This window comes from Myotis lucifugus, unplaced genomic scaffold (assembly GCF_000147115.1).
Source record: "Myotis lucifugus unplaced genomic scaffold, Myoluc2.0 scaffold_0, whole genome shotgun sequence".
Lineage (NCBI taxonomy): Eukaryota > Metazoa > Chordata > Mammalia > Chiroptera > Vespertilionidae > Myotis > Myotis lucifugus.
The window spans coordinates 41,866,853-41,892,181 of record NW_005871048.1 but is presented as its reverse complement, the minus strand read 5'-3'; the positions used below and the strand labels follow the sequence as shown (position 1 = coordinate 41,892,181).

At 39.2% G+C, this 25,329-nt stretch overlaps 2 protein-coding genes and 1 non-coding gene across 4 annotated transcripts; all 3 read left to right on the top strand.

The window, feature by feature from the left end:
• Positions 1–119: 119 nt before the first annotated feature.
• CCNB1 (cyclin B1) lies at positions 120–8,635 on the top strand. Of its 2 annotated transcripts, XM_006081380.3 has the most exons (9): positions 120–271; positions 939–1,109; positions 1,209–1,379; positions 3,302–3,484; positions 4,588–4,746; positions 4,870–5,106; positions 5,471–5,611; positions 6,502–6,612; positions 7,011–8,635. In XM_006081380.3, exons 1-9 carry the CDS (start codon positions 251–253, stop codon positions 7,116–7,118), a joined length of 1,302 nt encoding a protein of 433 aa, XP_006081442.1. In that variant the 5' UTR covers positions 120–250; the 3' UTR covers positions 7,119–8,635. The 2 variants fall into 2 exon arrangements, with proteins under 2 accessions (XP_006081442.1, XP_023606957.1); XM_023751189.1 differs by lacking the exon at positions 120–271 and having other exon boundaries at positions 951–1,106; positions 1,207–1,379.
• CENPH (centromere protein H) lies at positions 8,134–25,151 on the top strand. The gene is made up of 10 exons (XM_006081378.3): positions 8,134–8,181; positions 11,035–11,297; positions 13,676–13,731; positions 14,957–15,005; positions 15,374–15,448; positions 16,647–16,703; positions 19,452–19,515; positions 19,988–20,039; positions 21,372–21,535; positions 24,871–25,151. Exons 1-10 carry the CDS (start codon positions 8,134–8,136, stop codon positions 24,961–24,963), a joined length of 921 nt encoding a protein of 306 aa, XP_006081440.2. The 3' UTR covers positions 24,964–25,151.
• On the top strand, positions 17,567–17,695 carry LOC111825609. Its single transcript, XR_002828802.1, has one exon. It is a non-coding gene; the product is annotated as a small nucleolar RNA SNORA11 (small nucleolar RNA).
• Positions 25,152–25,329: the final 178 nt, after the last annotated feature.

The window sequence follows — 25,329 nt, the reverse complement described above, 5'->3', positions numbered from 1 at the left end:
CTCCGTCGCGGGATCGCCGTGGAAACGCATTCTCGGGAACCGGCAGCCGCCAATGGGAAGGGAGCGAGTGCCACGAACTGGCCAATGAGGAGAGAGCGGTGCGGAGTTTAAATCCGCGGCTGGGGCCTGCGTCGCCGGCGTGCTGCGGCGGAACGGCTGTTGGTCTGCGTTGGGTCCCGGTCCCCCGCTCCTGGGGGCTCTCCCGTCTTCTGCTTCTCCCGCTGAGCTGCGGCCTGGTGAAGAGGAAGCCATGGCGCTCCGGGTCACCAGGGTGAGTGAGCTGCTGCGGACGGCGAGAGGGAGGGCGCGGCCTTTCTCGCTGCGTGCTCCCTTCCTATCTCGTCTGCCGGAGCCCCCCGGGCGGGAGCGGACCACGCAGGGATTTGGGGAGGAGGATAGGGGTGTCGGTGGGCCCCTGGTGGGGGAGCTTGGAGATCCGACCGACGGAGAGAGGAAGGTGACAAAGATCTGGATGGGCCTTGGATAAACACTGGGGGAGGGGGCGGCTGTTGGAGGGTCGACGGGAAACCTTTCCTAAAAGGTGATGGAGGGGGGAAATACTACCAACAATAAAAAACATATTTAAAAAACAAAATAAAAGGTGATGAGGCTCCCTGTGTGGGCTCCCACCAACTGTGTTGACTCCCTTCCCGGAGAGAGAGAAGGTGCCGGCAATTGGAGACCTTTTTTCTTTCCTTTCAAATGCAGACCCGTGGTATCTTAGGGCCAGCCGGGACTCATCGGCAATCCCTCTGTTCGAGAGGGAAGGGATTCTGGGAGGAAACGGGCTTGTCACAGTCTTAGCCAGACCCTGCAACCCGGGTTTCCTCTGGCTCTCAGCCGACTTCCGTCCTAAGAGCCTCTCTTTGGGCTCATCCTAACCCCCGACTTACTCTAACCTATCCGTGCCAGCTCTCAAATTGTCTTGCTTCTTTCAGAACACGAAAATTAATGCCGAAAATAAGGCGAAGATCAGTATAGCAGGCGCAAAGCGCGTGCCCGTGGCCACTACTGCAACCTCCAAGGCCGGGCTGAGGCCGAGAACAGCCCTTGGAGACATCGCTAACAATGTCAGTGAACAGCCCCAGGCCAAGCTGCCTCTGAAAAAGGTACCTATCTTCCCGGTGTCTGTAAGTGTCTGTAAAAGTCCACTTTCCAGCTGTGACCCTGGGTAGAAAAACATTTCACTCTCTCCCATTCATCTACAGGAGGCAAAAACATTAGCTGCTGGAAAAGTTATTGCTAAAAAACTACCGAAACCTATGGAAAAGGCACTGGAGCCTGCATCTGTGCCTGCGCCTGCGCCTGTGCCGGAACCAGCGCGGGAGCCGGAGCCTGAGCCTGTTAAAGAAGAAAAACTTTCGCCTGAGCCTATTCTGGTAAACTTATTTTATTATTTTAGAGTCTGTTGATTGTTTCTTTCAAATCTCACTTGATATTCTAATGCATGGAATAGCAATTGAATAAATAGTAATAGTAACATTTATAGAGTACTCTGCTAAACATTAAATGCATTAATTCACATAATCTTATATTCTATTAGCTAGTATTCTACTTTGTAGATAAGCATGTTCTAGAGTCATGTCTAATCAGTGGCACATAACTGGATTCAAACCCAGGCTTGTCTGGCTTCACAACTTGTGCTTTTTTGTTGTTGTTAATCCTCACTATAGAATATTTTTTTCCATTGATTTTTAGAGAGTAGAAAGGAAGGAGAGAGTGGGGGAGAAGGGGGGAAAGAGAGAGAAAGTAACATTGATGTGAAAGAGATGCACCTGACCATGCCAGGATCAAACCTACAACCAGATACCTGCCCTTGAATCCAACTGCAACCCTTCCCAAGTTCTAACTAATGAGCATCACCGGCCAGGGCATAACCTATGCTTTTTATATATTTTTGTTGTTTTTTTTTTAATTGATTTCAGAGAGGGAGAGAGAGAGATAGAAAAAGCAATGATGAGAGAGAATCATTGACTGGCTGCCTCCTGCACGCCCCACACTGGGGATCAGCCTGGGCATGTGCCCTTGGCCAGAATCGAACCCTTAACCCTTCAGTCTGCAGGCCGGTGCTCTATCCATTGAGCCAAACCTGCTAGGGCACACCTATGCTTTTAATCGGTTTGTTGATGGTATTGAGTAGTAACTGCCTGGACCAGATTGAGCTGTCTTTGATACAAGTCATTTCTGACCAAAATTTGTTGACTGAAACACAAATTGTTCTCTTGAATCTTTTTTTTCACTCACTAGTTAAATATTAATAAGCCTGTAATATATAATAGTGTAAAGCAGAAAATGTAGCTCTCCAAAAGTAGGTAAAAAGATGAGTTAGCTTCAAAAACCAAGAATTAAATAAATGTATTTACTGTGAGGGGAAAACAGGTCATCTGGAAGAGGCTGCTTTGCTGAAATTACAATGAACTGCATTCTGAAGCTCTTATTTTTAAAAAATTAGTAAAACCAGTTGGGAAATCTGTAAATGTCATTCAGCCTGACTTCTTATATCTAAGGGTAAAAGACTTAGTATTGACCTTCTGGACCTAGCTCATGAAACCTGAAGCATGCACAATCTTTAATTGGCAGTACCAAACTACCTGGGGTTTCCTTGAGTCCCATACTGATTCTTGCCTTTCCCGCTCCCTTTCATTTAGCTAGTAATCTTTTCAGCCTTCAAAACATCTCAAATATTAACTCCTGAAGCTTTAACTAACTTCCCCCACCCCAATTACTGTTCCTAGAATCACTCTCCTTGCTTCATTTACTTCTCTCTTCTAAATTTAAAGCCCCACTAGGACATCATAAAGTCAGTGGCTACCACAGAGCTTGGCTTGAAGAAAGTGCTCAATAAATGAACAGTGAGGTAACGGATTTGAAGAAAATCATTAATAAAGTCAATTAATAATTAGTAGTCAGGACAGAACTCCTGTTCCAATGACAAGCAATCTATATTTTGAGACAAACAGGAAAAGACTGACTTGTCATTCATTTGGATTAACTTCACAGACATTGATAAAGAGATTTTTTACTTATCAATTTCCTTTGGAGGAAGGTCCAGAATGAATTTGCTTTCTGTTTTACCTGTTAGCATTTAGGTTCTGCTGATTTCAATTTGGCTCACTTTTCATATTAATCACTTCTAACAAGACATTGAATAAATGTAAAAAGATGGTATTTTTCCTTTAAGGAAATGATTACATGACTATTCAGCAAATGATCTCTTGAGTTGGTACCAATAATCTGTTCTTTATTCCCAGATTTTAAGCTCCTCTTCGCTATTAATTTTAAAAGTCTTTCTCTGTTCAAGGTTGATACTCCCTCTCCAAGCCCAATGGAAACATCTGGCTGTGCCCCTGCAGAAGAATATCTGTGCCAGGCTTTCTCTGATGTAATGCTTGCAGTGAATGATGTGGATGCAGAGGATGGAGCTGATCCAAACCTTTGTAGTGAATATGTGAAAGATATCTATACTTATCTGAGACAAGTTGAGGTCAGTATTATGATTAGAATCTTTGAATCTTTGTGTTTTTTTTCTAAACTGCATCTAAATTTATTAGGTATTTTCCATTAATAGTTTATAATAATTTAAGTTGGATGTGAGAAAAACATTTAACAATAAATTCCACTTTCGAATTCTTCCTTGAATAAAAAAAAGTCACTAAACAAACTTAGGAAGTCTGTATTTGCCATTTTGAACAGGGATAGTTTGAAGTAAAAGTAGATACTACCATGGCTCTTTCTAACAAATTCCACAGATTGGATGATATATTTATATCTATCACAGTTAGAAACTGGCAAGTCCCAAACTCTGGGTTTAAGGAGGATAACAGGAGGTTGATGGATATTAGTGGCATCGCCTTTATCTCTTCCCCCACCCCAAAAAGGGGAAACATTCTGTATGCTAACATAGGCTATGCATTACCAGATTTTTCCAGTTTTTGGTAATGCATGCTCTTCCCTTAGCATCATTAACATCTTCAATCTCTTGCCTGTTTCTTTGAGGCATTTTCATTTCCTACATGATTGTCCTGCAAGATGACTTCCTTGCTAGGACTAGCTTTCTGCTTTGGGTTTCTTCTCCCTTCTTAAAGTTCATGTTCTAACTTTGGAGGAGTGGATTTAGCAAATGTATGCGCCGTACCTTGATGATTCATTCTTCACCTTATCGATGGGTGTTTTGGGGGTTTAAACCCTGGGGCAGGAGAATGGTAGCAGCAGGGTTCCAGATGATCTGAGAGTTGCTGCTATTTTTCTCTACTTGATAAAGCTCAGGTTCTGGGTTTTAGAGTCTTAGGTGAAAAGATTGGAGATGATAGTAAAGTACCTTTATTTGGGAACAAGTGGGTACAGGGTGTGGGACAATGGTGAATTGAACTCAGATCTGCCAATACAAATTGTCACACTGTTCTACTTAATGTTTGTGTGCTTTTTCTCTTCAGTGATAGAGCTGTTTGTAGTGGCCATATGAATAATTGAGCTAAGGACTGCTAGAGATTCTAAATGCTCCAGAGCTATTATATGGTGACTAATATTTCTGGTCAGAAATGTCACATGGAGTCTTGCTTCTAATAATGATCAGCATTTCTTTTGCAGGAAGAGCAGGCAGTCAGACCAAAATACCTACTAGGTCGTGAAGTCACTGGAAATATGAGAGCCATCCTAATTGATTGGCTGGTGCAGGTTCAGATGAAATTCAGGTTACTGCAGGAGACCATGTACATGACTGTTTCCATTATTGACCGATTCATGCAGGTGAGCATAATTCAATAATTGAGAGTTCTCACCTCCAGGTGTCTGTCTTCCCCACCTTTTTATACCTCTGTCTTCTTTTCAAATACATATTACTTATTCATCCAGTTGAAATTCCCATTGCAGAATAATTCTGTGCCCAAGAAGATGCTGCAACTGGTTGGTGTCACTGCCATGTTTATTGCGAGCAAATATGAAGAAATGTACCCTCCAGAAATCGGTGACTTTGCCTTTGTGACTGACAACACTTACACTAAGCTCCAAATCAGACAGATGGAAATGAAGATTCTGAGAGCTTTAAATTTTTGCCTGGGTCGCCCTCTACCCCTGCACTTCCTTCGGAGAGCATCTAAGATCGGAGAGGTATAGATCTCTTGAGAAACCTTTGGTGTGGTATATTAAAGAATATTGCCGACCAAGCAGCTCTAATTCAACTAACTTATACCTAACTACATGGGGAAGGGATAAACATATTCTTTATTTCCAGTCAGGCTGTATATTAACATGTTAGGCTCCCAGCCTATATTGTCTTCTGGACAGAAAGTATAGTATCAGTCACCGGTGACTGACAGGGTGCTTAACATGTTATTATTATTAAGGCCTTCCATGAGTAATCGCACTTGAGTTTATAGGCAAATATTTGTAGTTATGGTTATGTACATACTGGTTATTGCCAAGGCAAATTTTTCTGGCAGAAACTCAGTGATCTGTGTGGATTTTGTTCCAGGTTGATGTGGAGCAACATACCTTGGCCAAGTACCTGATGGAACTAACTATGTTAGACTATGATATGGTGCATTTTCCTCCTTCTCAGATTGCAGCAGGAGCTTTTTGCTTAGCACTGAAAATTCTCGATAATGGTGAATGGGTAAGCTCTGTCCCACAGACCTAGGTTGCCCTAAGCTTTTACATTGTAAATAGTATTTGCCTGAATGCAGAACTGTTTTCATTAAAGGACAATTCAGATGGTTCCTAAATGTGGCATCTACGGAGGGAATGATTAAAAATTATATCCTGTTTGTGAAGTGTTCATAGAACGCGTGAATTGCGCGTACTCCGCGGGAGCCGTCTTTAACTCGGTTCATATAGATTTGCGGTGGAGTGCGGGAAACGTGTAAACTCGGGCCGATTGTAACTGCGTATTACCAAATATTTGTAATCCACCCTTTTGGTGGATGGAACAAAACCAAAAGACAGAGCCATCTTATATTTTGGCGGGAAATTCACCCCACACCGGAGTGTTAAAAATTATATCCTGTTTGTGAAGTGTTCATAGAACGCTTTCATTTAATTACCTAATTTCATCTTTCTATATCCCCTTGAGAAAGGCAGAACAGCTGCTACTCCTTATAGATGGAGAAATAACAAGCAGGAAAAATGACATACTAGAAGTTTATTCATATTGGTTGATTCAACAAGTATTTCTATGTGCCATGTGCTACCCTCAGCCTAGGAATAGAATTGTGAATGAGAAAGTGGGCCTCAAGGAGTTTGAAGTCGAGGATGGGGTAGATAAGTAAACAATTAAAAAAGTGTATCAGTTTGAGCATGTTAGTGTATGATAGGTTTAAGGACAGGATCTTAGAGAAGCATGAAAGAAGAGTGCCTAGGGAAGAAGGGGTCTTAAGCTTGTCTTAAATTTCAGTGATAAGCAGTCATACAGTATCAGTCTTCCTACCATACTCTTGAATAACATCTAGAAATTTTATGAAAACCATTGTTGATGAGCATTATTAACATTAACTCTTATTATCATAGACACCAGTTCTACAGCATTACCTGTCATACACTGAAGAATCACTTCTCCTTGTTATGCAACACCTCGCTAAGAACATAGTCATGGTGAATTGTGGGCTTACAAAGCACATGGTAAGTCAGTCAGTGACACTTTAGGATATTGTGGGGAAAGTGAAAATAAGAATTCGTGGCCTGTCCAGTGTGGCTGAGTGGTTGAGCACTGACCCATGAACCAAGAGGTCAGGGTTTGATTCCCTGTCACAGTACACGCATGAAAAGACTTCATGCCTGAAAATGCATAACTTATTTTTAAGGACTTGATGTTTTATGTCAGTGATGGGGAATGTCCAGCCATTGAGCCCTATAAGGCCCACAAAATCATTTGGTCTGGCCCTGCCAAGGCATTAGGAGTAAGTTAATTAAATGTTTGCCTAAATAGAGCAGGCTAATTTTTAAGTTGATTTAGTGTGGCCCACAAATGATATGTTTTCCTCTTTTTCTTCATTAATTACTATGCTTTTCTCTTCCAGACTATCAAGAACAAGTATGCCACGTCTAAGCATGCTAAGATCAGCACTCTAGCACAGCTAAATTCTGCACTAGTTAAAGATTTAGCCAAGGCTGTGGCAAAGGTGTAACTTGTGAACTTGAGTTGGAGTACTGTAATACCTGCAAATACAATTGGCACCATGTGCTATCTGTATATATTATATGTTACATTTACTTGCTTTTAATAAAGCTGTGGTCCTTTTTACTTCTTAAACCTTAATTCATTTGAATGTGGCTACTTTCTACTCTAGGGTACCTTAAAAGGTTTGGTAAAGATTGGTGGGGAATATAAAAAATGCTTTCAGTTAACTTGGGGACCCAACTAGTATATATATAACTGTTGCTTACATGGTTTTTGTTTTATGTATCTGGTTTTTACTTGAAGGCATTCAAAATTTACTTCCATAGAGCATACTGCATGTTAGCCCAGTGATCATGGAGCATCTGCTGCCTGCCTGGTTCTACTTAAAAGTCTGCCACCTCATTCCTAGTCCCCCTGTTTTCTGTTCTTCTGGTGGTTGCTTCCAATAATTCTAATCTACTTTTACCACTATTTCTTAGATTACCAAATTTAGTGTCAACTCTTTAACTGGAAAAAAATAACTTTAATCTTATTCTAAACCTAACCTGCTTGACTTTTTGCTTGTTGGTTTTATTGGTTGAGAAAATAAATGGGGCTCCTCAAACATACAAAAGTATCTTTAAATTTTTATTTTACCCCTCCCCCAACTTTCCTACATCTCAGTTCATCCACCTGAAGGATGTCAACAGTTGGGATGTATCCTTTCATGATTTCTATAAACAATCATGCATGTAAATTGTTGATGTTTTAAAAAATAGGACTGTTGTACATACTCAGCAATGTTCAACATGTATAGGCCTTACCCTGTATTTGCGTATTATATTCCATAGTATACTATAATGTATTCAATCATTCTGCTGATGACATTCAGATTGTTTTTTTTTTCTTTGTCTCTATAAGTAATACTGTTTAAATGTCATTAAATACCATGTTTTTTTAAATGTACACTGGGTTCTCCAAAGTGTATGTGTAATCTCATTTCTAGTGGGTTCTGCCAGGGGACTTTCTCAGTGTCATCAGCAATGTGTGCAAAAGTGTTTGTTTTCTTTGCAATCTTGCCAGAACTAAAGGTAATTCTCATCAATTTCTGTGAAGTTGGCAAAAAAAATATTCTACCTTGCTTGCTGTTTTAATTTATACTGCTAAATGGCTACTTGAATAAATTTTTGTTGTCTACTAACTTAAAATTTGTAAGGCTTTCCCAGTTTGTCATTTGCCCTTTAACTTTGTCATTGGCCATGCACACACTTAAAAGTTACATTATTAAATATATGTTTTTTTCTCTTGTTGCTTTTGGATTTTCAATGTTAAGGTCAACTCCATCCCCAAGCCATAAATATCTAAAATTTTAAAAATTTCCCATTTAGATCTTTAATCACTGTGGTCTGAGGTAGAATTCTTTAGATGGGTTCCTATTCATGCCATTACCATATGATTAAAATCCTGTCCAACTGAACTGAAACATCAATGTCCATCTATTGCTTCCTGATCTTGTTTTTTCCTGCAATAAACAATGTAAAACTATATTGTCTAGACTACCACTATTTTTCAAATATGTGGGGGCAATTTTCAAACACATGCACTTAAATATGTTGTTACTAAAGTGTTAGAATTTAATTATATAACTGGAGGCAGGGTGCACAACATTCCTGCACTGGGGTGTGGGGGGGTCCCTCAGCCCGGCCTGCGCCTTCTCGCAGTCCAAGACCCCTCAGGGGGATGTCAGCCTACTGGCTTAGGCCTGCTCCCCACAGGGAGCCTAAAATAGCAGTCTGATATCCCCCAGGGGCCCTTAGCAGGGCAGGAGAGGCTCCCACCACCACCTCTGCTAGCCAGTAGTGAGCTCGGCTTCTGGCTGAGTGGTGCCACCACCACCTCTGCTAGCCAGTAGTGAGCTCGGCTTCTGGCGCGTTTATTGAGTTTAGAAGAGTGTTTTCTGTCACTACTATGAACAGAATCTAATTTTCACTTTATTTTTATTTCTAGTTGTATTTTTCTTATCCAGCTGACATCAGTTTTCTTGTTTTTAGTGTTTTCTAGGCCTCAAATGCAAAAACTTTCTTTTTAAATATATATTTTATTGATTTTTTTTACAGAGAGGAAGGGAGAGGGATAGTCAGAAACATTGATGAGACAGAAACCTCGATCAGCTGCCTCCTACACACCCCCTACTAGGGATGTGCCCGCAACCAAAGTACATGCCCTTGACTGGAATCGAACCTGGGACCCCTTGGTCCGCAGGCCGACGCTCTATCCACTGAGCCAAACTGGTCAGGGCTATTTATCTATTTATAGTTAATTTCAGGTTATGCATTTTGACAAGAATATAGGTGATCTGCACAACAAATGCATCATTTTGGAATCACATATCAGATTGCTAAACTACTGGTGGTACCAGGTTTGATCAGCTGGTTAAGGTGCTAACTACCAGGTATAGTTCTGCTGTAAAGGTGTTCTTTTTAGTTTTAGTATCCATAAATTATACTTGCTTTGAATCATTTATCTCACTGGGAGTGGCATGATGATAGTTAAATAATTCTATTATCCCTTTTATATATGTTGGATATTCTCTAAAGCAGTGGTCACCAACCTTTTGGACCTCACGGACCACCCTGGAAAGAATAGCTCCCACCCTAGCCAGTTTGGCTCGGTGGATGGAGTGTTGGCCTGCGGACTGAAGGGTCCTGGGTTCGATTCGGATCAAGGGCATATGCCCAGGGTTGCAGGCTCCGTTCCCAGTGGGGGCGGGGATGTGCAGGAGGCAGCCCATCAAAATCATTGATGTTACTATCTCTCTCCCTTCCTCTCTGAAATAAAAGAATAGCTGCCCGCCCACACCTTCACTTTTTATTCTGGATTTTTTTTAAGTTACTGTTAAGATCCATTATTGCAGTGGTTCTCAAAGTGTTGGTCCCAACCAGCAATATCAGTATCACCTGGAACTTGTTAGAAATGCAACTCAGTAATTTAGACACCTCACAATGATTCTGATGAATGCTCAGATTGGAGAACTGTATTGTCTTTGTCCCTAATTTGGCCAGTGGACACCTGATAGGCAACTGCTTAAAAGGATGAGATTGATTTTGGAAGACACCCCCCGGTAAAGTGGAAAAAACGCACAATAGGATCCTTTTGTGTAAAAAAGGGAAACAAAATGCTAGGAGTTTGGGGGTAGGAGTGGGGAACTAACATTTATATCCTGCAGTGCCTTTTGAATCTTTTACCAGGACTTGTATTTGATAATGGAGAGGAAGGAAGGGGAGCTATGTGATCAAGTATAACTCGGGAAAGTAGCGACAGAAGGGAATGCTCCTCCCTCGAGCTGTTGGTCTTGTGCTGCAAGGGTAGTGTCTCTTACACCGCCGTCCATAATGAAAAACCAGCTCCATCAGGCATTTATACGTCCTGCATTCCCTCCATTTCCCGCTCTCTGTCTAACTAAGAAAGCTCAATTGTAACCCGCCAAGTCAACAAGCTGACACTTGGGGGCCACCCAACTCTGTTAGGAGTGTGAATTGTGCTGACAGCGGAGTTTCAGGCCGGAAGTCTGGGGTTCAAGTCCTGCACTGCCTCGCAGGGAGCCGTGGGTGGCTCTGAACTCGGGCCATCCGTTTCTCGGCCAGACGAGGGGCCTGGACCTTATCAGTTCAGATCAAAGTCTTCGTAACCCCCTAATGTTTCTCTTTCCCAGCGACCAGGCACACCCGCTTTCCAGGGCCAGGGGTAGAAAGGGACCCCACGTCCCAGCGCCAAGGCTGAATGAGCGTTTCTGTCGGGGTCTTACCCTCCGGGCCGCGATTCCCGACGCGCCGGGGTCCCAAATGCTACAGCCCCGCCTCTGGCCCGGCACTCGGGAGAGCGGACAAGTAAAGTTCCGGAACTTTTTGTACTAGTGGTTGGTGTCGATTTCAAACTACTGGTAGAGCCAAGATGAAAGGGACAGCGGCAACTGTGGCCGCCAAAGGACGAGCCGGAAGCGGCGGGCCTTCGGGCGGAAGAGGCGGGACGAGACGCGCCGGCGCTGCGTCCCCTTCCGGGCGTCAGTTTGGTGGCGGGAAACGGGGCCCCTTCCGACGGCGTCGGCGGGGAAGGTGTTCGCGCGAGCCGGGATGGAGCCGCAGCCCGAGGAGCCGGGCGCCGCCGAGCCCGCGGGCCCCGCGGAGGACCCCATACCGCTGCTGCTCAGGTTGTTCCCTCTGGCCCGCTGGCCGGACCGGTGCCGGCGCACCGAGAGCTCCGCCTTCCGCGCTAAATGGCCAGAATATTTCAAATTCAGGCTTGGTCCCTGGTGGGCTGCGTGACAGCGTCGTTAGATTAAGTCCCGTAAACCCTGTTCTTCGTCTTGGAAAAGGAGCGGAAAGAGATGACACCTCCGATCGCGGTTGCCAAAGGGGTTAAGTGAGAAGTCGGGACCTCGAGCCCTCGAAGCTGTCATTCCCTCCCTTTCTCATCCCCTCACCCTGGGTGCCCCGGTTTTCAGAGGGTTGTGGGGTGCACCCCAGCCCTGAGCTACTGGACGTGGGTTGTCCCGCCCCTTTATAGCTATGAGCCTTTCGATGCACAAGCTTCATTTGTATTTTCTGCCAACAGGGTGACGTTTTTAATATACTGTAACATTGATCATTTAACGTTTTTTTAAAAAAAATGTTTTTATTGATTTTTAGAGAGGAATTGAGAGGGAGAGAGAGAAAAAAACATTGATGTGAGAAAGAAACATCCGTTGGTTGCCTCCCGCAGGCACATCTACCCGGTACCCAGGATCCAACCTGCAACCTGGGTCTGTGCCCCGACCGCAACCCAACCAGCGGCCTTACGCGAAGTACGGCCAGTTGAGCCGCGCAGGCCAGGCCACCAGGGTGATGTGTATACCTTTCCACTACACCGTCATTAGGGGAAGATGTGATGAGAAAGGACATCAATCTTCTAAGAAGATGTGATGAGAAGGGACATCAATCTTTTAAACTAGTGGGCAGACCACAGCCAAGTCCACCTTACTGCCTGTTTTTGTGTGACAACCCTCAAGCCTGTTTTTGTGTGACAACCCTCAAGCTAAGAATAGTTTTTATGTCTTTAAGCGTTGAGGGAGAAATTACAAGAAGAATATTTAATAACATGAAAATTAAATGGGATTCAAATTTTATTGCCCTAACTTAAGTAAAGTATTTATTGAAATATAGCTTTCCTGCTACAAGGGCTGAGTAGAGTACTTACAACAGAGACCATAGGGCTCAGGAAGCCTGAAATATTTGCTCCTTGGTCCTTTACAAAAGAAGGTGGCAGACTCTTCTAAATTATAACAAGTGGTTTTTTAAAAATAAGCACTGTAACTTTTTCAGGTTCACCACTGCTTTGAAAGGCTTTGGCTAATAAAGCTCACTTAAAAATTCCTTCCTACTTGCCATGTAAAATGCTAGAACATTAAAGATATAAGAGCTTTCCCATCTCAGCTAAAAAGGAACGATCCTTTCAGTGTGTCTTAGAAACGCTAGCCTGATTAACATCTAATAAACTGCTCTTTTCATTTGGAATTTTGAAACAAGGTACTGTGCATGGAGCTTTAGAAATTTGTCTAATGTTTCTTAGCTTCTTTGTGATTCAAAGACAAAGCAACAGTTTCAGATTTATGAAACTACTATGAAGTGTGAAACATCTTGTAAGTACAACTTAATAGCTAATTCCCATTTCCCCATAGCTTTTCTACTTACTTTATGTATGATTTTGAATTAGGTAGAATCCAGATAAGAAACTTTGAATTACTTACCTATCCAAAGATTAGTATTCCTGTTATTTTTCTGGATCTCCCGAGCATGTTACAATCTGGTTGTAACTCATTAGTGTTTGTGATTTCCCCATTTTGATCTAGTTCTTAAACGTGTAGCAGTTCTCATTAACGCTCACTTCACTGTGGCCCATTAAGAATAAATTAAGCCCAGCCAGTTTGGCTCAATGGGTTAGATTCCCGTCAAGGGCACATACCTGGGTTGCAGACTCCATTTCTGCCCTGGTTGGGGATGTGTGGGAGGCAACCAATTGATGTGTCTCTTTCACATTGATGTTTCTCTCTCTATCTCTCCCCCTCCCTTCCACTCTCTCTAAAAATCAATGGAAACATATCCTCAGATAAGGATTAACCAAAAATATAAATTAAAAAAATGAAAATAAAGAATACAGATGATGCATTCTAGAATTGTACACCTGAAACCTATATAATTTTATTAACCAATGTCACCCCAATAAATTTAATAAAGTGAAAAAAATTTAAATATCAAATTTTTAACTTTTCCTCACAGGTGCTGTTTTCCACTGTATTCCATTTTATTGTTTTTCTCTGAGGCCCTAAAGTATTCCATTTTGTTGTTTTTCTCTGAGGCCCTAAAGTTCTATATGCCATTTTAAATAAAATGAGGCCAAACTAGGAGACTTTAATGCTGAGTTTATTTGTATTTATTTTGTTGCATTAACTCCCCAAAAATGAGTTGCTTTATCATACAGTAATGACTAAAACCTCAATAAATATATGACTTTCTCTTTTTTTTTTTTTTTTTTTTTTTTATCTGTTTTCAGGCTGAGGGCACAGACAAAACAACAACTCTTGGAATATAAATCAATGGTTGATGCAAGTAAGTATTTGCATTTTCAGATAAGGTTTTGTGAGTTTGATGATGAGCAGTACTCTAGAGAAAATAAAATAAACTTTACAAAAAATTATTTACTTGGGGAATAGGAGTGACATAATAATGCTATACTATACCATGTAAGAAGGCAAAAAGCAGCTTGCCCTGCCCATCGGAATTAGTTAGGGATTCGGGATATAGATATTAAACAATTAAATAACAATGCACAAGACAGTTAAGTTCTGTTGATCAGGGAATTGAGAAATCCCAGTGGGCTTAAGGAATCGTAGAATTTGCTATACCATCAACAACCTGAAGATTGAACTGGCGGATCAGATAATTATGAAGCAAGTGCTTTGAGACCTATACTTTGTTTTTTGTTGCTTTTTATTGAGACCTACACTTTGAAAAGCACTGGATAATAGGGATTTTTTAAAAATAAGTGTTTATTGATTTGAGAGCTAGAGAGAAACATCGATTGGTTGCCTGAAACCTGAGCATGTGCCCTGACCAGGAATGGAACAGGTGACCTTTCCATGCATGGGACAGTGCTCAACCAATTGAGCAACACTGGCCAGAGCTAAATTGATAGAATTTTAACTGGGATTTGATTAGTATCTTTAGGTCAATATGGGGGAAATTGCTACATTAACAATATTGATTCTCCCAATACATGTACATGGTATATCTTTCCATTAAAATATTTGGTATTGTTCAGTGTAGAGGTCATACACATATTTTGTTAAATTGATTCTTTAGTATTTCATGTTTTTTAATATAATTGTCCATGATATTTTTAAATTTTAATTTGTACAAACATACAGTTAATTTTTTAATATTGCTCTTGTTCATTTTTTACTCCCTTTTATTTTCTATAATTCTAACATTGTTCTGTCCAATATGGTAGGCACCTGCTCTGTGACTGTTGAACACTTGTAATGTGTTTAGTCCTCATTGAGAAGGGCTATAAATGTAAAATAAGCACAGAAGAAAAGCTTGTGAAATATTTCATTAGTAATTTTAAAATGACTACATGTTGAAATGATACTATTTTGCATCTATTCGGTTAAGTAAGGTATATTAAAATTATTTTTACTTGTTTCTTTACTTTTGTAATGTGGAAACTAGAAAATAAAAATTACATACTTGGTTTGTATTTGTGGCTTACATTATATTTCTGGACAGCACTGTTCTAAAATGTTACTAACTTCAAAAAATTATTTATTTGTAGATGAAGAAAAAACTCCAGAAGAAATCATTCCAGAAAAGCAAATTGAAACGTAACTTTATTTGTGGTTTTTACTAAGATTTAATAATAATATCTGTCTTATAACTTTGCCTCCCCAACCCCCCCCCCCCCCCGCCCTTTTTTTCCCAAGTAATTTGTCATGCATGTATTGAGAATTTGTTGACACAGGATTACATCCTGTGATCCTATTAGCACTTTGGCATTCCCCCTTAACAAGATATTTATCAGAGTATTTCAGGAGTTTACCAAATCTGTAAGTGTATTGGTGTGGCGAGTCTATAGAATACTTTTATTTAGATAGAGGCATTTTACTTTTTTCAAAGGTTTACTTTAACATTTATTCCAATAATGACTTTTACTGATATTGCTGAAATTCGTTTGTTTATGCTTCTTTGATAGTAAAATTGAAGACCTGGAAAATGAAATCGAAGAGGTGAAAATTGCTTTTGAAATGAAAAAGCTTGCATTGGACAGGTAATTTTTACGTTTCGGGTATAAGCATTGTGAACTGAATGCAAAATGGCTCGAGGTGGAGAAAATACTTTACTTTAAATGAGCAAAATGATGATTAGATAATGGTCACACAAATTTTGATCCTTGAGAGACGTTACATCATTCATTAGTATCTTCATTTGAAGAAGTTACATAATAGAGGGTTAATAAGGAAATATCAATCAAGGCAATAGAAATGTGAGGTTAAATCCCATTCAGTGTTGAAAGGATTACATGGATTTGATTATTCCAGTAACTGTTCATTGAGTAAAAGAATTGTCATCAAGTTTAAATAAAGTATATTTTTAATTATAAGTTTTGCATCTGTATTTAAAATTATTCAACAAATATGTGAGTGCTTGTTATGTCCTAAGCTTTACACTAGGTGTTGGTATACCATTGTTAATAAAATAAACATAGTTTCTTACAGATTTTGTGATCTGACTAATCTCAATTAAGTGAATGACTTTTAAAATTACTATCTTATATTTCTGGCCTTCTCAGATGAATTTCTTTATATGTTTAATTGAAAAGTAGTTAAAGCACTTTTAATTGTTTCTAACAGTGAGCTTTTCCCCTCCTCTCATATGCTGGCTTGTTATATAGATCATATTTTTTAACTAAGGTGACTTCAGAGGTATTAGATCTCCTTTTAGTGAACTGAATTTTCTTGTGTGTGACAGACAGAGGGAAGGGCTCTAATATTGCTGAGCTGATTGCCTTTTTATTTTTACTTATTTATTAGCTGTTTGAATTTGAAGGTGATTTATGGAGTTGTTGGTATGTAGGCATATGTCAAGTTCACAGTTCAGTGTGGCCTTGTATTCCCTAACTCTCCATCTCAGGCCCTGTTGCTCTCTGTAGTGCCTTAATGCTGTGTTGCTTCCCCCTGGCACCAAGGTGGATGGCTTGGGGAACAAAGCTCAGGCTGGATTACTCAGTCCCTCAGTCTGTCAATGCACAACCACATGCAACAATCCCATCCATCTTAGTGTTATTTCATATTTCTGTGATTTATTTACCAAGTATTTCCCATACAATACTGTTTTTAAATCTACTTATGTTTTATATTATATTTAAACAGAAATCAATCTTTAACTTGTCACATTTTAAAATTTTCTTTTCAGTGTACCATAAATGTTATCTATGTTTTGTAATGCAAGCTTTTCCTCTCTCATAGGATGCAACTTTCAAGGGCACTTAGAAAAAACCTGGAGGAGAGTAACATTCAGACTAGGTACTTATTTTTTTTCCTGTATTTGGTAAGGATGGGAATAAGAAGGGGTATCTGCATATTGACTTTGGTTTCTTGATTATTTAAAATTGATTTTAGAGAGAAAGGAAGGGAGCGGGGGAGAGAGGGAGAAATATTGACTGGTTGCCTCCCATATGCACCCTGACCTGGAATCGAACACTCGACCTTTCAGTCTATAGGTCAATGCTCCAACCAACTGAACCACACCAGCCAGGGCTCGTGATTTTTTAAAAAATTAACTATCACTGCCAACCACTTTTATCTGGGGAATAGGAAAAGTGATGGAATTTTTGTGGACTTTCCTCACTCAGCATTACAACAACTTTTATAGTCCTGCTGACATCTTGATCATAATGCAATGCTAAGAAGCAATTTAGGTTTTAACCAGATTATTTTGAAGGAAGGTTTGAAAGTTAATTTTGTGCACTATTTACTGAAAATCAGAAACAATGCTATTTCATTTAATCCAACAACACCCCAATGATAAATAGAAAGTATACTCTTTATTTTTCATTGGCAGAAATGAGCTTGTATATATTAATTTGCCAAGGAATATAACGTAAAGACTCTGGCAGTCAAGGTCCTCTATAATCTGGTTCTAAATATCTTGCCTTAGGAGCCTTTCCTGTGATCTTATCTCCCAAAGGTCTAAAAATTTTTTATGTAAAATCCCCTCCCATGAGAGTAGAAAAATACTAAGATGGATCTGGGCACTTCTCCTATCTTAGTTCAGACTCATACACATTCTCCCCATATTCCATTTAAATCCAGGGTTACACAAATCCTAAAATCTGAATTTGAGCTCATTAACTATTGCTCCTCATAAATGAGCTTAAAACATTCCTTGGGTGTGAAGAGAGCAGAGCCCCTGAAGAACGGGTCCTCTGTGTATAACACATCCAACAGCAGCTTGTGCTTACTCCTCACTGGTGGCAGGATGCTATGACCTTCCTGTGACATTACACCCTATGTATTGCGGACGGATCACAAGGATTCTCGTGTTTTCATATTACACAGTGTTTTAGAAAGTATCATACTTTAAAAAGACATTAACTTGTAAGAACATGTAATAAATAACTTCAAAATGCAATGGGTATTTTAAGGCATGCCTTTAACATTTATGTAAAACATTTTTTGTACTCGTTCAAATAGAAACTTATTTGGCCACTGGGTAAAGTTAGCAATAAAACTACTGGCCCGCAATGTGTTAAAAAAAAAATTCTTGAGTTAAAGGGGCACAGGACAGCTTCATAAATTTTAAAATCAAGCATAGCTATAACCAGTAGAAAATGAGTTCAGATCTTCCACATCTGTGTAAACATTCCTTTTCAGCCTCCGCACTACACTCCTACAATATCAGAATTAGTATTTTCACAGTGATCACACTGCTGTTCCCATCCCAAACCTACTGACTCTGAATCTAAAAACCAAGGTGTGGGGGTGGGTGGGAGTTGGTGGGGAGAGCAGCTGGCAGTCTACATTTAACAAGCCTCTCAAGGGGTTGTGGCACTTTGAAGTAAAACTGTTTTCACACCTTTGGCTCTAGCCATTCCAAACTACTTGAATTAAATTCTTGTCCTTTAAGATTCATATCCCACCCTGACCGGTTTGGCTCAGTGCATGGAGCATCTGCCTGCGGATTCAAGGGTCCCGGGTTCGATTCTGGTCAAGGGCATGTACCTTGGTTGCGGGCACATCCCCAGTGGGGAGTGTGCAGGAGGCAGCTGATCGATGTTTCTAACTCTCTATCCCTCTCCCTTCCTCTCTATAAAAAAAATCAATAAAATATATTTTAAAAAAAAAAGATTCATATCCCTTGCTTCACTCTGCGCAATTCTTACAGTGGTTCATATCCATTACTGGTTGTAGTGAAACTGTACTACGGTTGTAGATTTATTTTTCTCCCCGCACCAGGTTCTTTCCTCTTTGAAAACAGATATTGTGTTTTATTCTATTTTACATCCCTGGAGCCTGGCACAGCTCTTGGTATGTTGTAGGCACTCAGAAATATTTGTTGAAGAAATGGGGATAAAAAGCAGCTGATTCAGTGAACTATTCTGTATGATACTGTAGTGGTGGAGTCATGTCAATACATTTGTCAAACCCATAAAATGTACAGCATTCCCTTCCACTCTCTCTATAAAAATCAATGGAAAAAAATAGTCTTAGGTGAGGATTAACAAAAAGTAAAATAAAGTTGTGTGTTTTTTACAAAAAGCAACTTATGAGCAAGTTTTTGGAATTTTTTTCTCCCTAAAAATTACATTTTTAGAAATGTTCTTACGTGCTTAAATTTGGTATTTTTTATTGTATGTGACCAAACTTTTTTCTAGGAAAATGCATCTCTACTTTTAAAAAAATTTTTTTTTAATTTTTATTGATTTCAGAGAGTAAAGAAAGGGGAAGAGAGATAGAAACATCAATGATGAGAGAGAATCTTTGATCAGCTGCCTCTTGCAAATCCCCCATTGGGAATCAAGCCCGAAACCCGGGCATGTGCCCTTGGCCAGAATCGAACCTGGGACCCTTCAGTCTGTAGGCCAACGCTCTATCCACTGAGCCAAACCAGCTAGGGCTGCATCTCTACTCTTAAACAAAAATTTAGTTTACATCAAGTGATGACTTTCTACGAAATGTATTAATGAAAGTAAATATGTACTAATTGATTCCTTCATTAATGAGATTTATTATTTTTAACTAAGGTTAATCTATTTTTTTATTCCTTTTCAGTGAGCTCATGGACAACATGAAACACATATTAAAGCTAAATAAAATAATAATGAAATTACAGCAGGTAACTTTAGGCTGCTAATGCATTCTCATGATTTCAGTAACACTTTCTTGCTGGTAACTGTATTATGTATGATTAAATAGAATTGCCCAGGCATATCCCCAGTGGGAGATGTGCAGGAGGCAGCTGATTGATGTTTCTCTCTCATCGATGTTTCTGACTATCTCTCTCCCTTCCTCTCTGTAAAAAATCAATAAAATATATTTTAAAAAAAAAATAGAATTGCCCAGAGGGACTGGTATAGTTGGAATTCACTGTCCTTAAGTTTTCTCTCTCTTTTTATAACTCTATTATTTTTCACTAATATTGCTAAGTGTTTATAATTTAAGTTACTGTCTCCTCTCTTGATATGTGGAAATGAAGGAATCTATAACTGGAGTTTTAGAAAACATGAACTAAGATAAAATTCAGTGATGTAAGTATTACAGGTTTGTTCTTAGGTAATGTCCCTTAATTTTTTTATTTCTATTAACAGGAATCTTGGGATTTGGAGGAAAAACTGCTCGATGTTAAAAAGAAGAGATTTGGTATGTAGAACAGTTTTGGTGGTTTGTTTGGTTTTTGTATAACACATTTTTACTTACTATGGAGATTGATGAGGCCACATCTCTCAGCTACTGAGACATTTCTTAATAATTTTAAATTTTCCTAAAATTTTAGATGTGGCAATTTTTAAAATATACATATTTTTATTGATTTCAGAGAGAAAGGGAGAGAGGGAGAGAGAGAGAGAGATAGAAACATCAGTGAATGGAACCTGGGACCCTTCGGTCCACAGGCCCACACTCTATCCACTGAACCAAATCAGCTAGGGCTAGATGTAGCAATTTTAAAAGTAGTACATAAAGTGTATTTTGCTTGATATATTTTTGTTGTTTAGAACATTAAATCATGAAATTAATATATTCTCAGGGGGGGATCAAATGATACAGAAAAGTATCATGGGAAAGGTATGGCCTCCTTCATGTGCGACCACAGTTAGACATATTATACGTCATTTTTAAATGGTCAATTAATACATATGGCTCTTTAACTTTTTAACATTAGATGGCTTTTTGCATTGAAATTACTGAAATATTTCAAAAGTAGTACACATTCTCTGTAGAAAATTTGGAAACAGAAAAGTATACATAGGAAAAGTTAAATTTATTTTACCATCAAGAAATAATCAGTCTTAAGTGCTTATTTTTTTTTAAAAATGGGTATCACTTTATTCTGTGTTGTACAATGCTTTTTTTCATTTAACAGTGTAGGCATGATTCATTATTTTTAAATATACAGATTTGCCTGATTATAAGTAATGCCAGGGTCAGAAATAGTCTTGGTCATCTGTTCTAATTACCCTTTGGATGCCTAATATTTTCCATTGCATTCCAAGCTACTTTTGATACATTAATGTCAAGTTCCCGCGGCATGCCCTTTTATGTTTTCAAATAGTTTAATTCTTAGAACAAATCAGGAACTACAAAAATGGTTGGTGAAGGGAACCTTACTTTTCATTGAAAATTTTTCTTGGTGATATGTCATTTTGAAAATGAAGGAGGAAAACTATTTGCATATATATATATATATCTCCTGCCTGTTTTGGTACCCAGAGTATATATATATATATATATATATATATATCCTGCCTGTTTTGGTACCCAGAGTAGCTCCTCTTTGACACAATGTCACTTCAAATATAAAATTAAAATATTGGTATTTTATACCAGGGAAGTCATATTCAGATCAAAATAGACTGCAACCTAAAATGCTCCTAATTAAAAAAAATTTCTTTACTGAAATAACCATAATTTTTAAAGATTCTCGTTTGTAGGCGTTGTCATATATAGTATATTGTTTTATTTTTAACCTCACAGAATTAAAACGAGCTTCAGAAAGTAAATTTTTAGAAATACAGACTGAAAAGAACAAAGAGAAAGATGCTTTGGCCAGTATGGAAAATTCAGACAAGATAAAGACCTTACAACAAAAGCTACAGAAGGAGATACAAATTACTACAGTTATTCAACATGTCTTCCAGGTAAAGTGTATATAAACTAGGAAGGGAGGTAAAGAACTTAAAAAAAAATGATTGATTCTGTTACTTTCAGACTTACTTACAGTTAGTCTTTGATCTTGACAAAATAATTCCGTACTGCCCTGGCTGGTGTTGCTCAATGGATAGACATCTGCCCGTGCACTGAAGGATCTCAGGCTTGATTCCTGGTCAAGGGCTCATACCTGGGTTGCATGCACATCTTTGTCTCTCTCTCTCTCTCTCTCTCTCTCTCTCTCTCTCTCTCTCTCTTCCCCACCCTCCCTCCTTTCCAAACTCTCTCTAAACAATAAAGTAAAATCAATGGAAAAAATATCCTTACAGTAAGAATTAACAAAACAAAAAAATTCTGTACTGAAAATTAGTCTGTTTACATATATCTGGAATCCATGTATATTTAATGTTTAAGGCTTTGATTTTTCATTATGGCAATTTAAATGGAATGGTTTTTAGCAGCTCTGTGGAGGCAGAATGATATAATGATGGCGAGCACTAGACTGCAGGTTGGGGGTTGGGGGAAAATATGGATGGGTGATGGGAATCTAGAGGTAAGATCCTGACTGCTACTTAATAGTTGCTGACCTTGAACAAATGACTGACCTCTAAGCATCAGTGTCCTTGTTTAGAAAGAGTGGTTGTGAAAACTAAACACATTCATGTTAATAAATGTAGGTACTTGTTATCATGTCAAGTTTTAAATCGTAAGTGTCCTATTTCTTTATTCTGGAGGGGTTTTTTTAAACCCCTTTTTGAATTATAAAATGTCTCTGGAACTGTTGAAATACGTAAATTACCAGTTTTGAATTATGAAGATGCATAGTTTAAACTATTATATGTGAAACAAGTGCATATTATGTGTAAAGCATGTCCTTGTAGAAAATGAGGTTTTAATGTCTCACCATAAGAAATTCTTCCCCAGGTCTTTTTTTTTTTTTTTTTTTTTGGTTAACCCTCACCAGAGGCTATTTTTCCATTGATTTTTAGAGAGAATGGAAGGGATGGGGAGAGACAGAGAGACACACCGATTGGTTGCCTCCCATGCACACCTTGATCAGGGCCAGGGATTGAGCCTGCAACCAAGGTACATGCCCTTGACCGGAATTGAACCCGGGACCCTTCAGTCCACAGGCTAACATTCTACCCACTGAACCAAACCTGCTAGGGTTCTTCCCCAGGTCTTACACCTACTTTTTAGTAGCAGTGGATGCTTCTATTAGAAATAATCAAATCCCTTAGGCTAACCTCAAGTAGAAGATTGCATAAGTAAAGAATCATTTTCATTTTCTTTGGCACATATTCCTTCCTACTGCTTTGCGACTTCTGTTATTCTGCATTTCTTAATTTTTATATTCTCAAAATTGGTGTTAATCTTGGTTTTATGAATTCATTGCAATGTTTAATAGAACATAGATTTGACCAACTTGTGAGCTCTCCTTGTTCCAAAAGGAAGATCAGCCTTCGGGGGTTGTCATGTTTGAAAGCTTACTTCCGTCTGCCTTAGTAAATTTGACTGAATTTATATACACAAGCTCTTTTATTCATTTGTAGCAAGAATTTGCCTTATATAGGCCAAAGTTTTATATATTTTTATATGTAATAATATACCACTTATTCTTTAAAATTGATTTTAACAATATTTCAATTAGTAACTCAGTATCATTGAGCTATGGGTTTTCAAAGAATAATGACCAGAATTTTCATTAATTATGACCTTAATCATTCCTCCATTGTCTACCACAAGAAAATGTTCTTCACCTTTTTCAGGGTCTTGAAACTTTGCAAGGACTAAGAACTAAGCTCTTCTTTTACCTCTTTTTAAAAATAGGACATATTACTTAGGCTTAAATTGTTGTTCGTCCTAGACCAGTGGTTCTCAACCTTGGCTGCACATTAGAATCACCTGGGAATCTTTTTAAAATCCTGATTTCTGGGCCTCATCCTCCGGAAATTCTGTTTCTTTGTTATGGGGTAAGGCCACAACATTAGTAACAAAGAAACAGAATTTCTGGAGGATGAGGCCCAGAAATCAGGACTTTAAAGATTCCCAGGTGATTCTAATGTGCAGCCAAGGTTGAGAACCACTGTCCTAGAAGTACAAAGTGAACTCTGAACCACAGCTGTTATCTTTTTCCCATAATGTAGGCTGCCATTGCAAGTATCTTTAATAGGTAAAACTATCCACAAAAATGGATAAAGCATAAAAATTGTTAGCATTGTAAATTCTCCTGGCATTATGGGAAGCAAGGTTGAAGCCTTGCTGAAAGTGGAAATGAGGATACAAGAATGTATTACTTGCCCTGGGGGTGGCTCAGTTGGTTGGGCATGGTCCCATGCATGAAAAAGGTTGCTGGTTCGATTCCCAGGCAGGACACATGCCCAGGTTTTGGCTTGATCCCTGGTAGGAGTCCTGCAGGAGGCAGCTGATCAATGTTCCACTCACACATCAGTGTTTCTCTCTCCCCACCTCTCCCTCTAAAGTAAAAAAAAAAAAAAAAAAAAAAAAAAATCACAAAATTTATTACTAGTTTTTCTCATGATCAGAGAGTAAATTTTCATACCCAGTTCGGTAATTATGTAATAAGGTCAGTGAAAGAGGATTTTTTTAAAAGCTTGTTAAATTTTTAAAAAATTTTTTTATTGATTTCAGAAAGAGGAAGGGAGAGGAGAGTTAGAAACATCAATGATGAGAGAGAATCACTGATTGGCTCCCTCCTACGCACCTCCACTGGGGATGGAGCCCGCAATCCAGGCATGTGCCACAATCAGGAATTGAACCCTGACTTCCTGGTTCATAGGTCATTCATGGGTCAGTGCTCAACCACTTAGCCATACCAGCTGGGGAAAGCTTGTTAAAATTTTAAAAGTACAAAGACTATCCTATATAATAAAGATGTAATATGCAAATGGTCATTACGCCGTGAAGCATAACCGCCGACTGCTTAACGACTGGATCACGGATCAGCAGGAAGGTGGGGTGGTGGAGAGCTACAGGAGGGCGGCAGCAAGCTACTGGCTACAAGCAGGCAGCCGAGAGCTATAGGAGGGGAGGGGGAGATATAAGAGGACGGGGCAGCAGGCAGAGAGCTACTGGAGGGCAGCAGGGAGCTACTGGAACATAGATTCCTACGCAGGGCTACTAGTATATACATAACCATAGACATAGACAGCAGTGTGGTGATGGCCAGAGGGAACGAGGAGGGCATGGGATGGGTGGAGGTGGGTAAATTGGGGAGAAATAGGGACATCTGTAACTGTCAACAATAAAAATAAAGTTAAAAAATGCTTAAAACTTTAAAAAAAATTTTTTTTTTGTATTACAGAACCTCATTTTGGGGAGTAAAGTCAATTGGGCAGAGGATTCTGCTTTTAAGGAAACTGTTCTGCAGCTTGAGAAGAATCTCACCATGATCTAATAAGAATTCTGTTTTGGCATTACTTGTTTCTGTCTTTGATGTCATTTAAATAGTAAATTTCAGGTGAAATGTGTGTTTTTCGGTGTTTTTATAACTATTATACCCAGCTTTTTTAAAAAGCTTAAAACTATGATATGGAATCTATTGCTTTAAATATGATCATTAAAGTGACTGGCATCCTCGAAAAATATCTGAAGATCTTAGCTTTGCACAGGTCTGGAAAGACATCATCTAATCCAGCTTTCCGCTCAATGTGGACATTTTTTCTACATCCCTAGAAGTCCCAACTTTCATTTGGAATACCTTCATGCATTTCTTTGTCAACCAAAATACTAGAAAAATTAGAAAAGTATATCCACATCTTTA

Coding starts and splice junctions, on each gene's coding strand:
- CCNB1 (XM_006081380.3), top strand. CDS start 251: ATGGCGCTCCGGGTCACCAGG. Junction 272..938: donor TGGCGCTCCGGGTCACCAGG/GTGAGTGAGCTG, acceptor TGCTTCTTTCAG/AACACGAAAATTAATGCCGA. Junction 6,613..7,010: donor GTGGGCTTACAAAGCACATG/GTAAGTCAGTCA, acceptor TTTCTCTTCCAG/ACTATCAAGAACAAGTATGC.
- CENPH (XM_006081378.3), top strand. CDS start 8,134: ATGTGTGCAAAAGTGTTTGTTTTCTTTGCAATCTTGCCAGAACTAAAG. Junction 15,006..15,373: donor CCAGAAAAGCAAATTGAAAC/GTAACTTTATTT, acceptor CTTCTTTGATAG/TAAAATTGAAGACCTGGAAA. Junction 20,040..21,371: donor TGTTAAAAAGAAGAGATTTG/GTATGTAGAACA, acceptor TTAACCTCACAG/AATTAAAACGAGCTTCAGAA.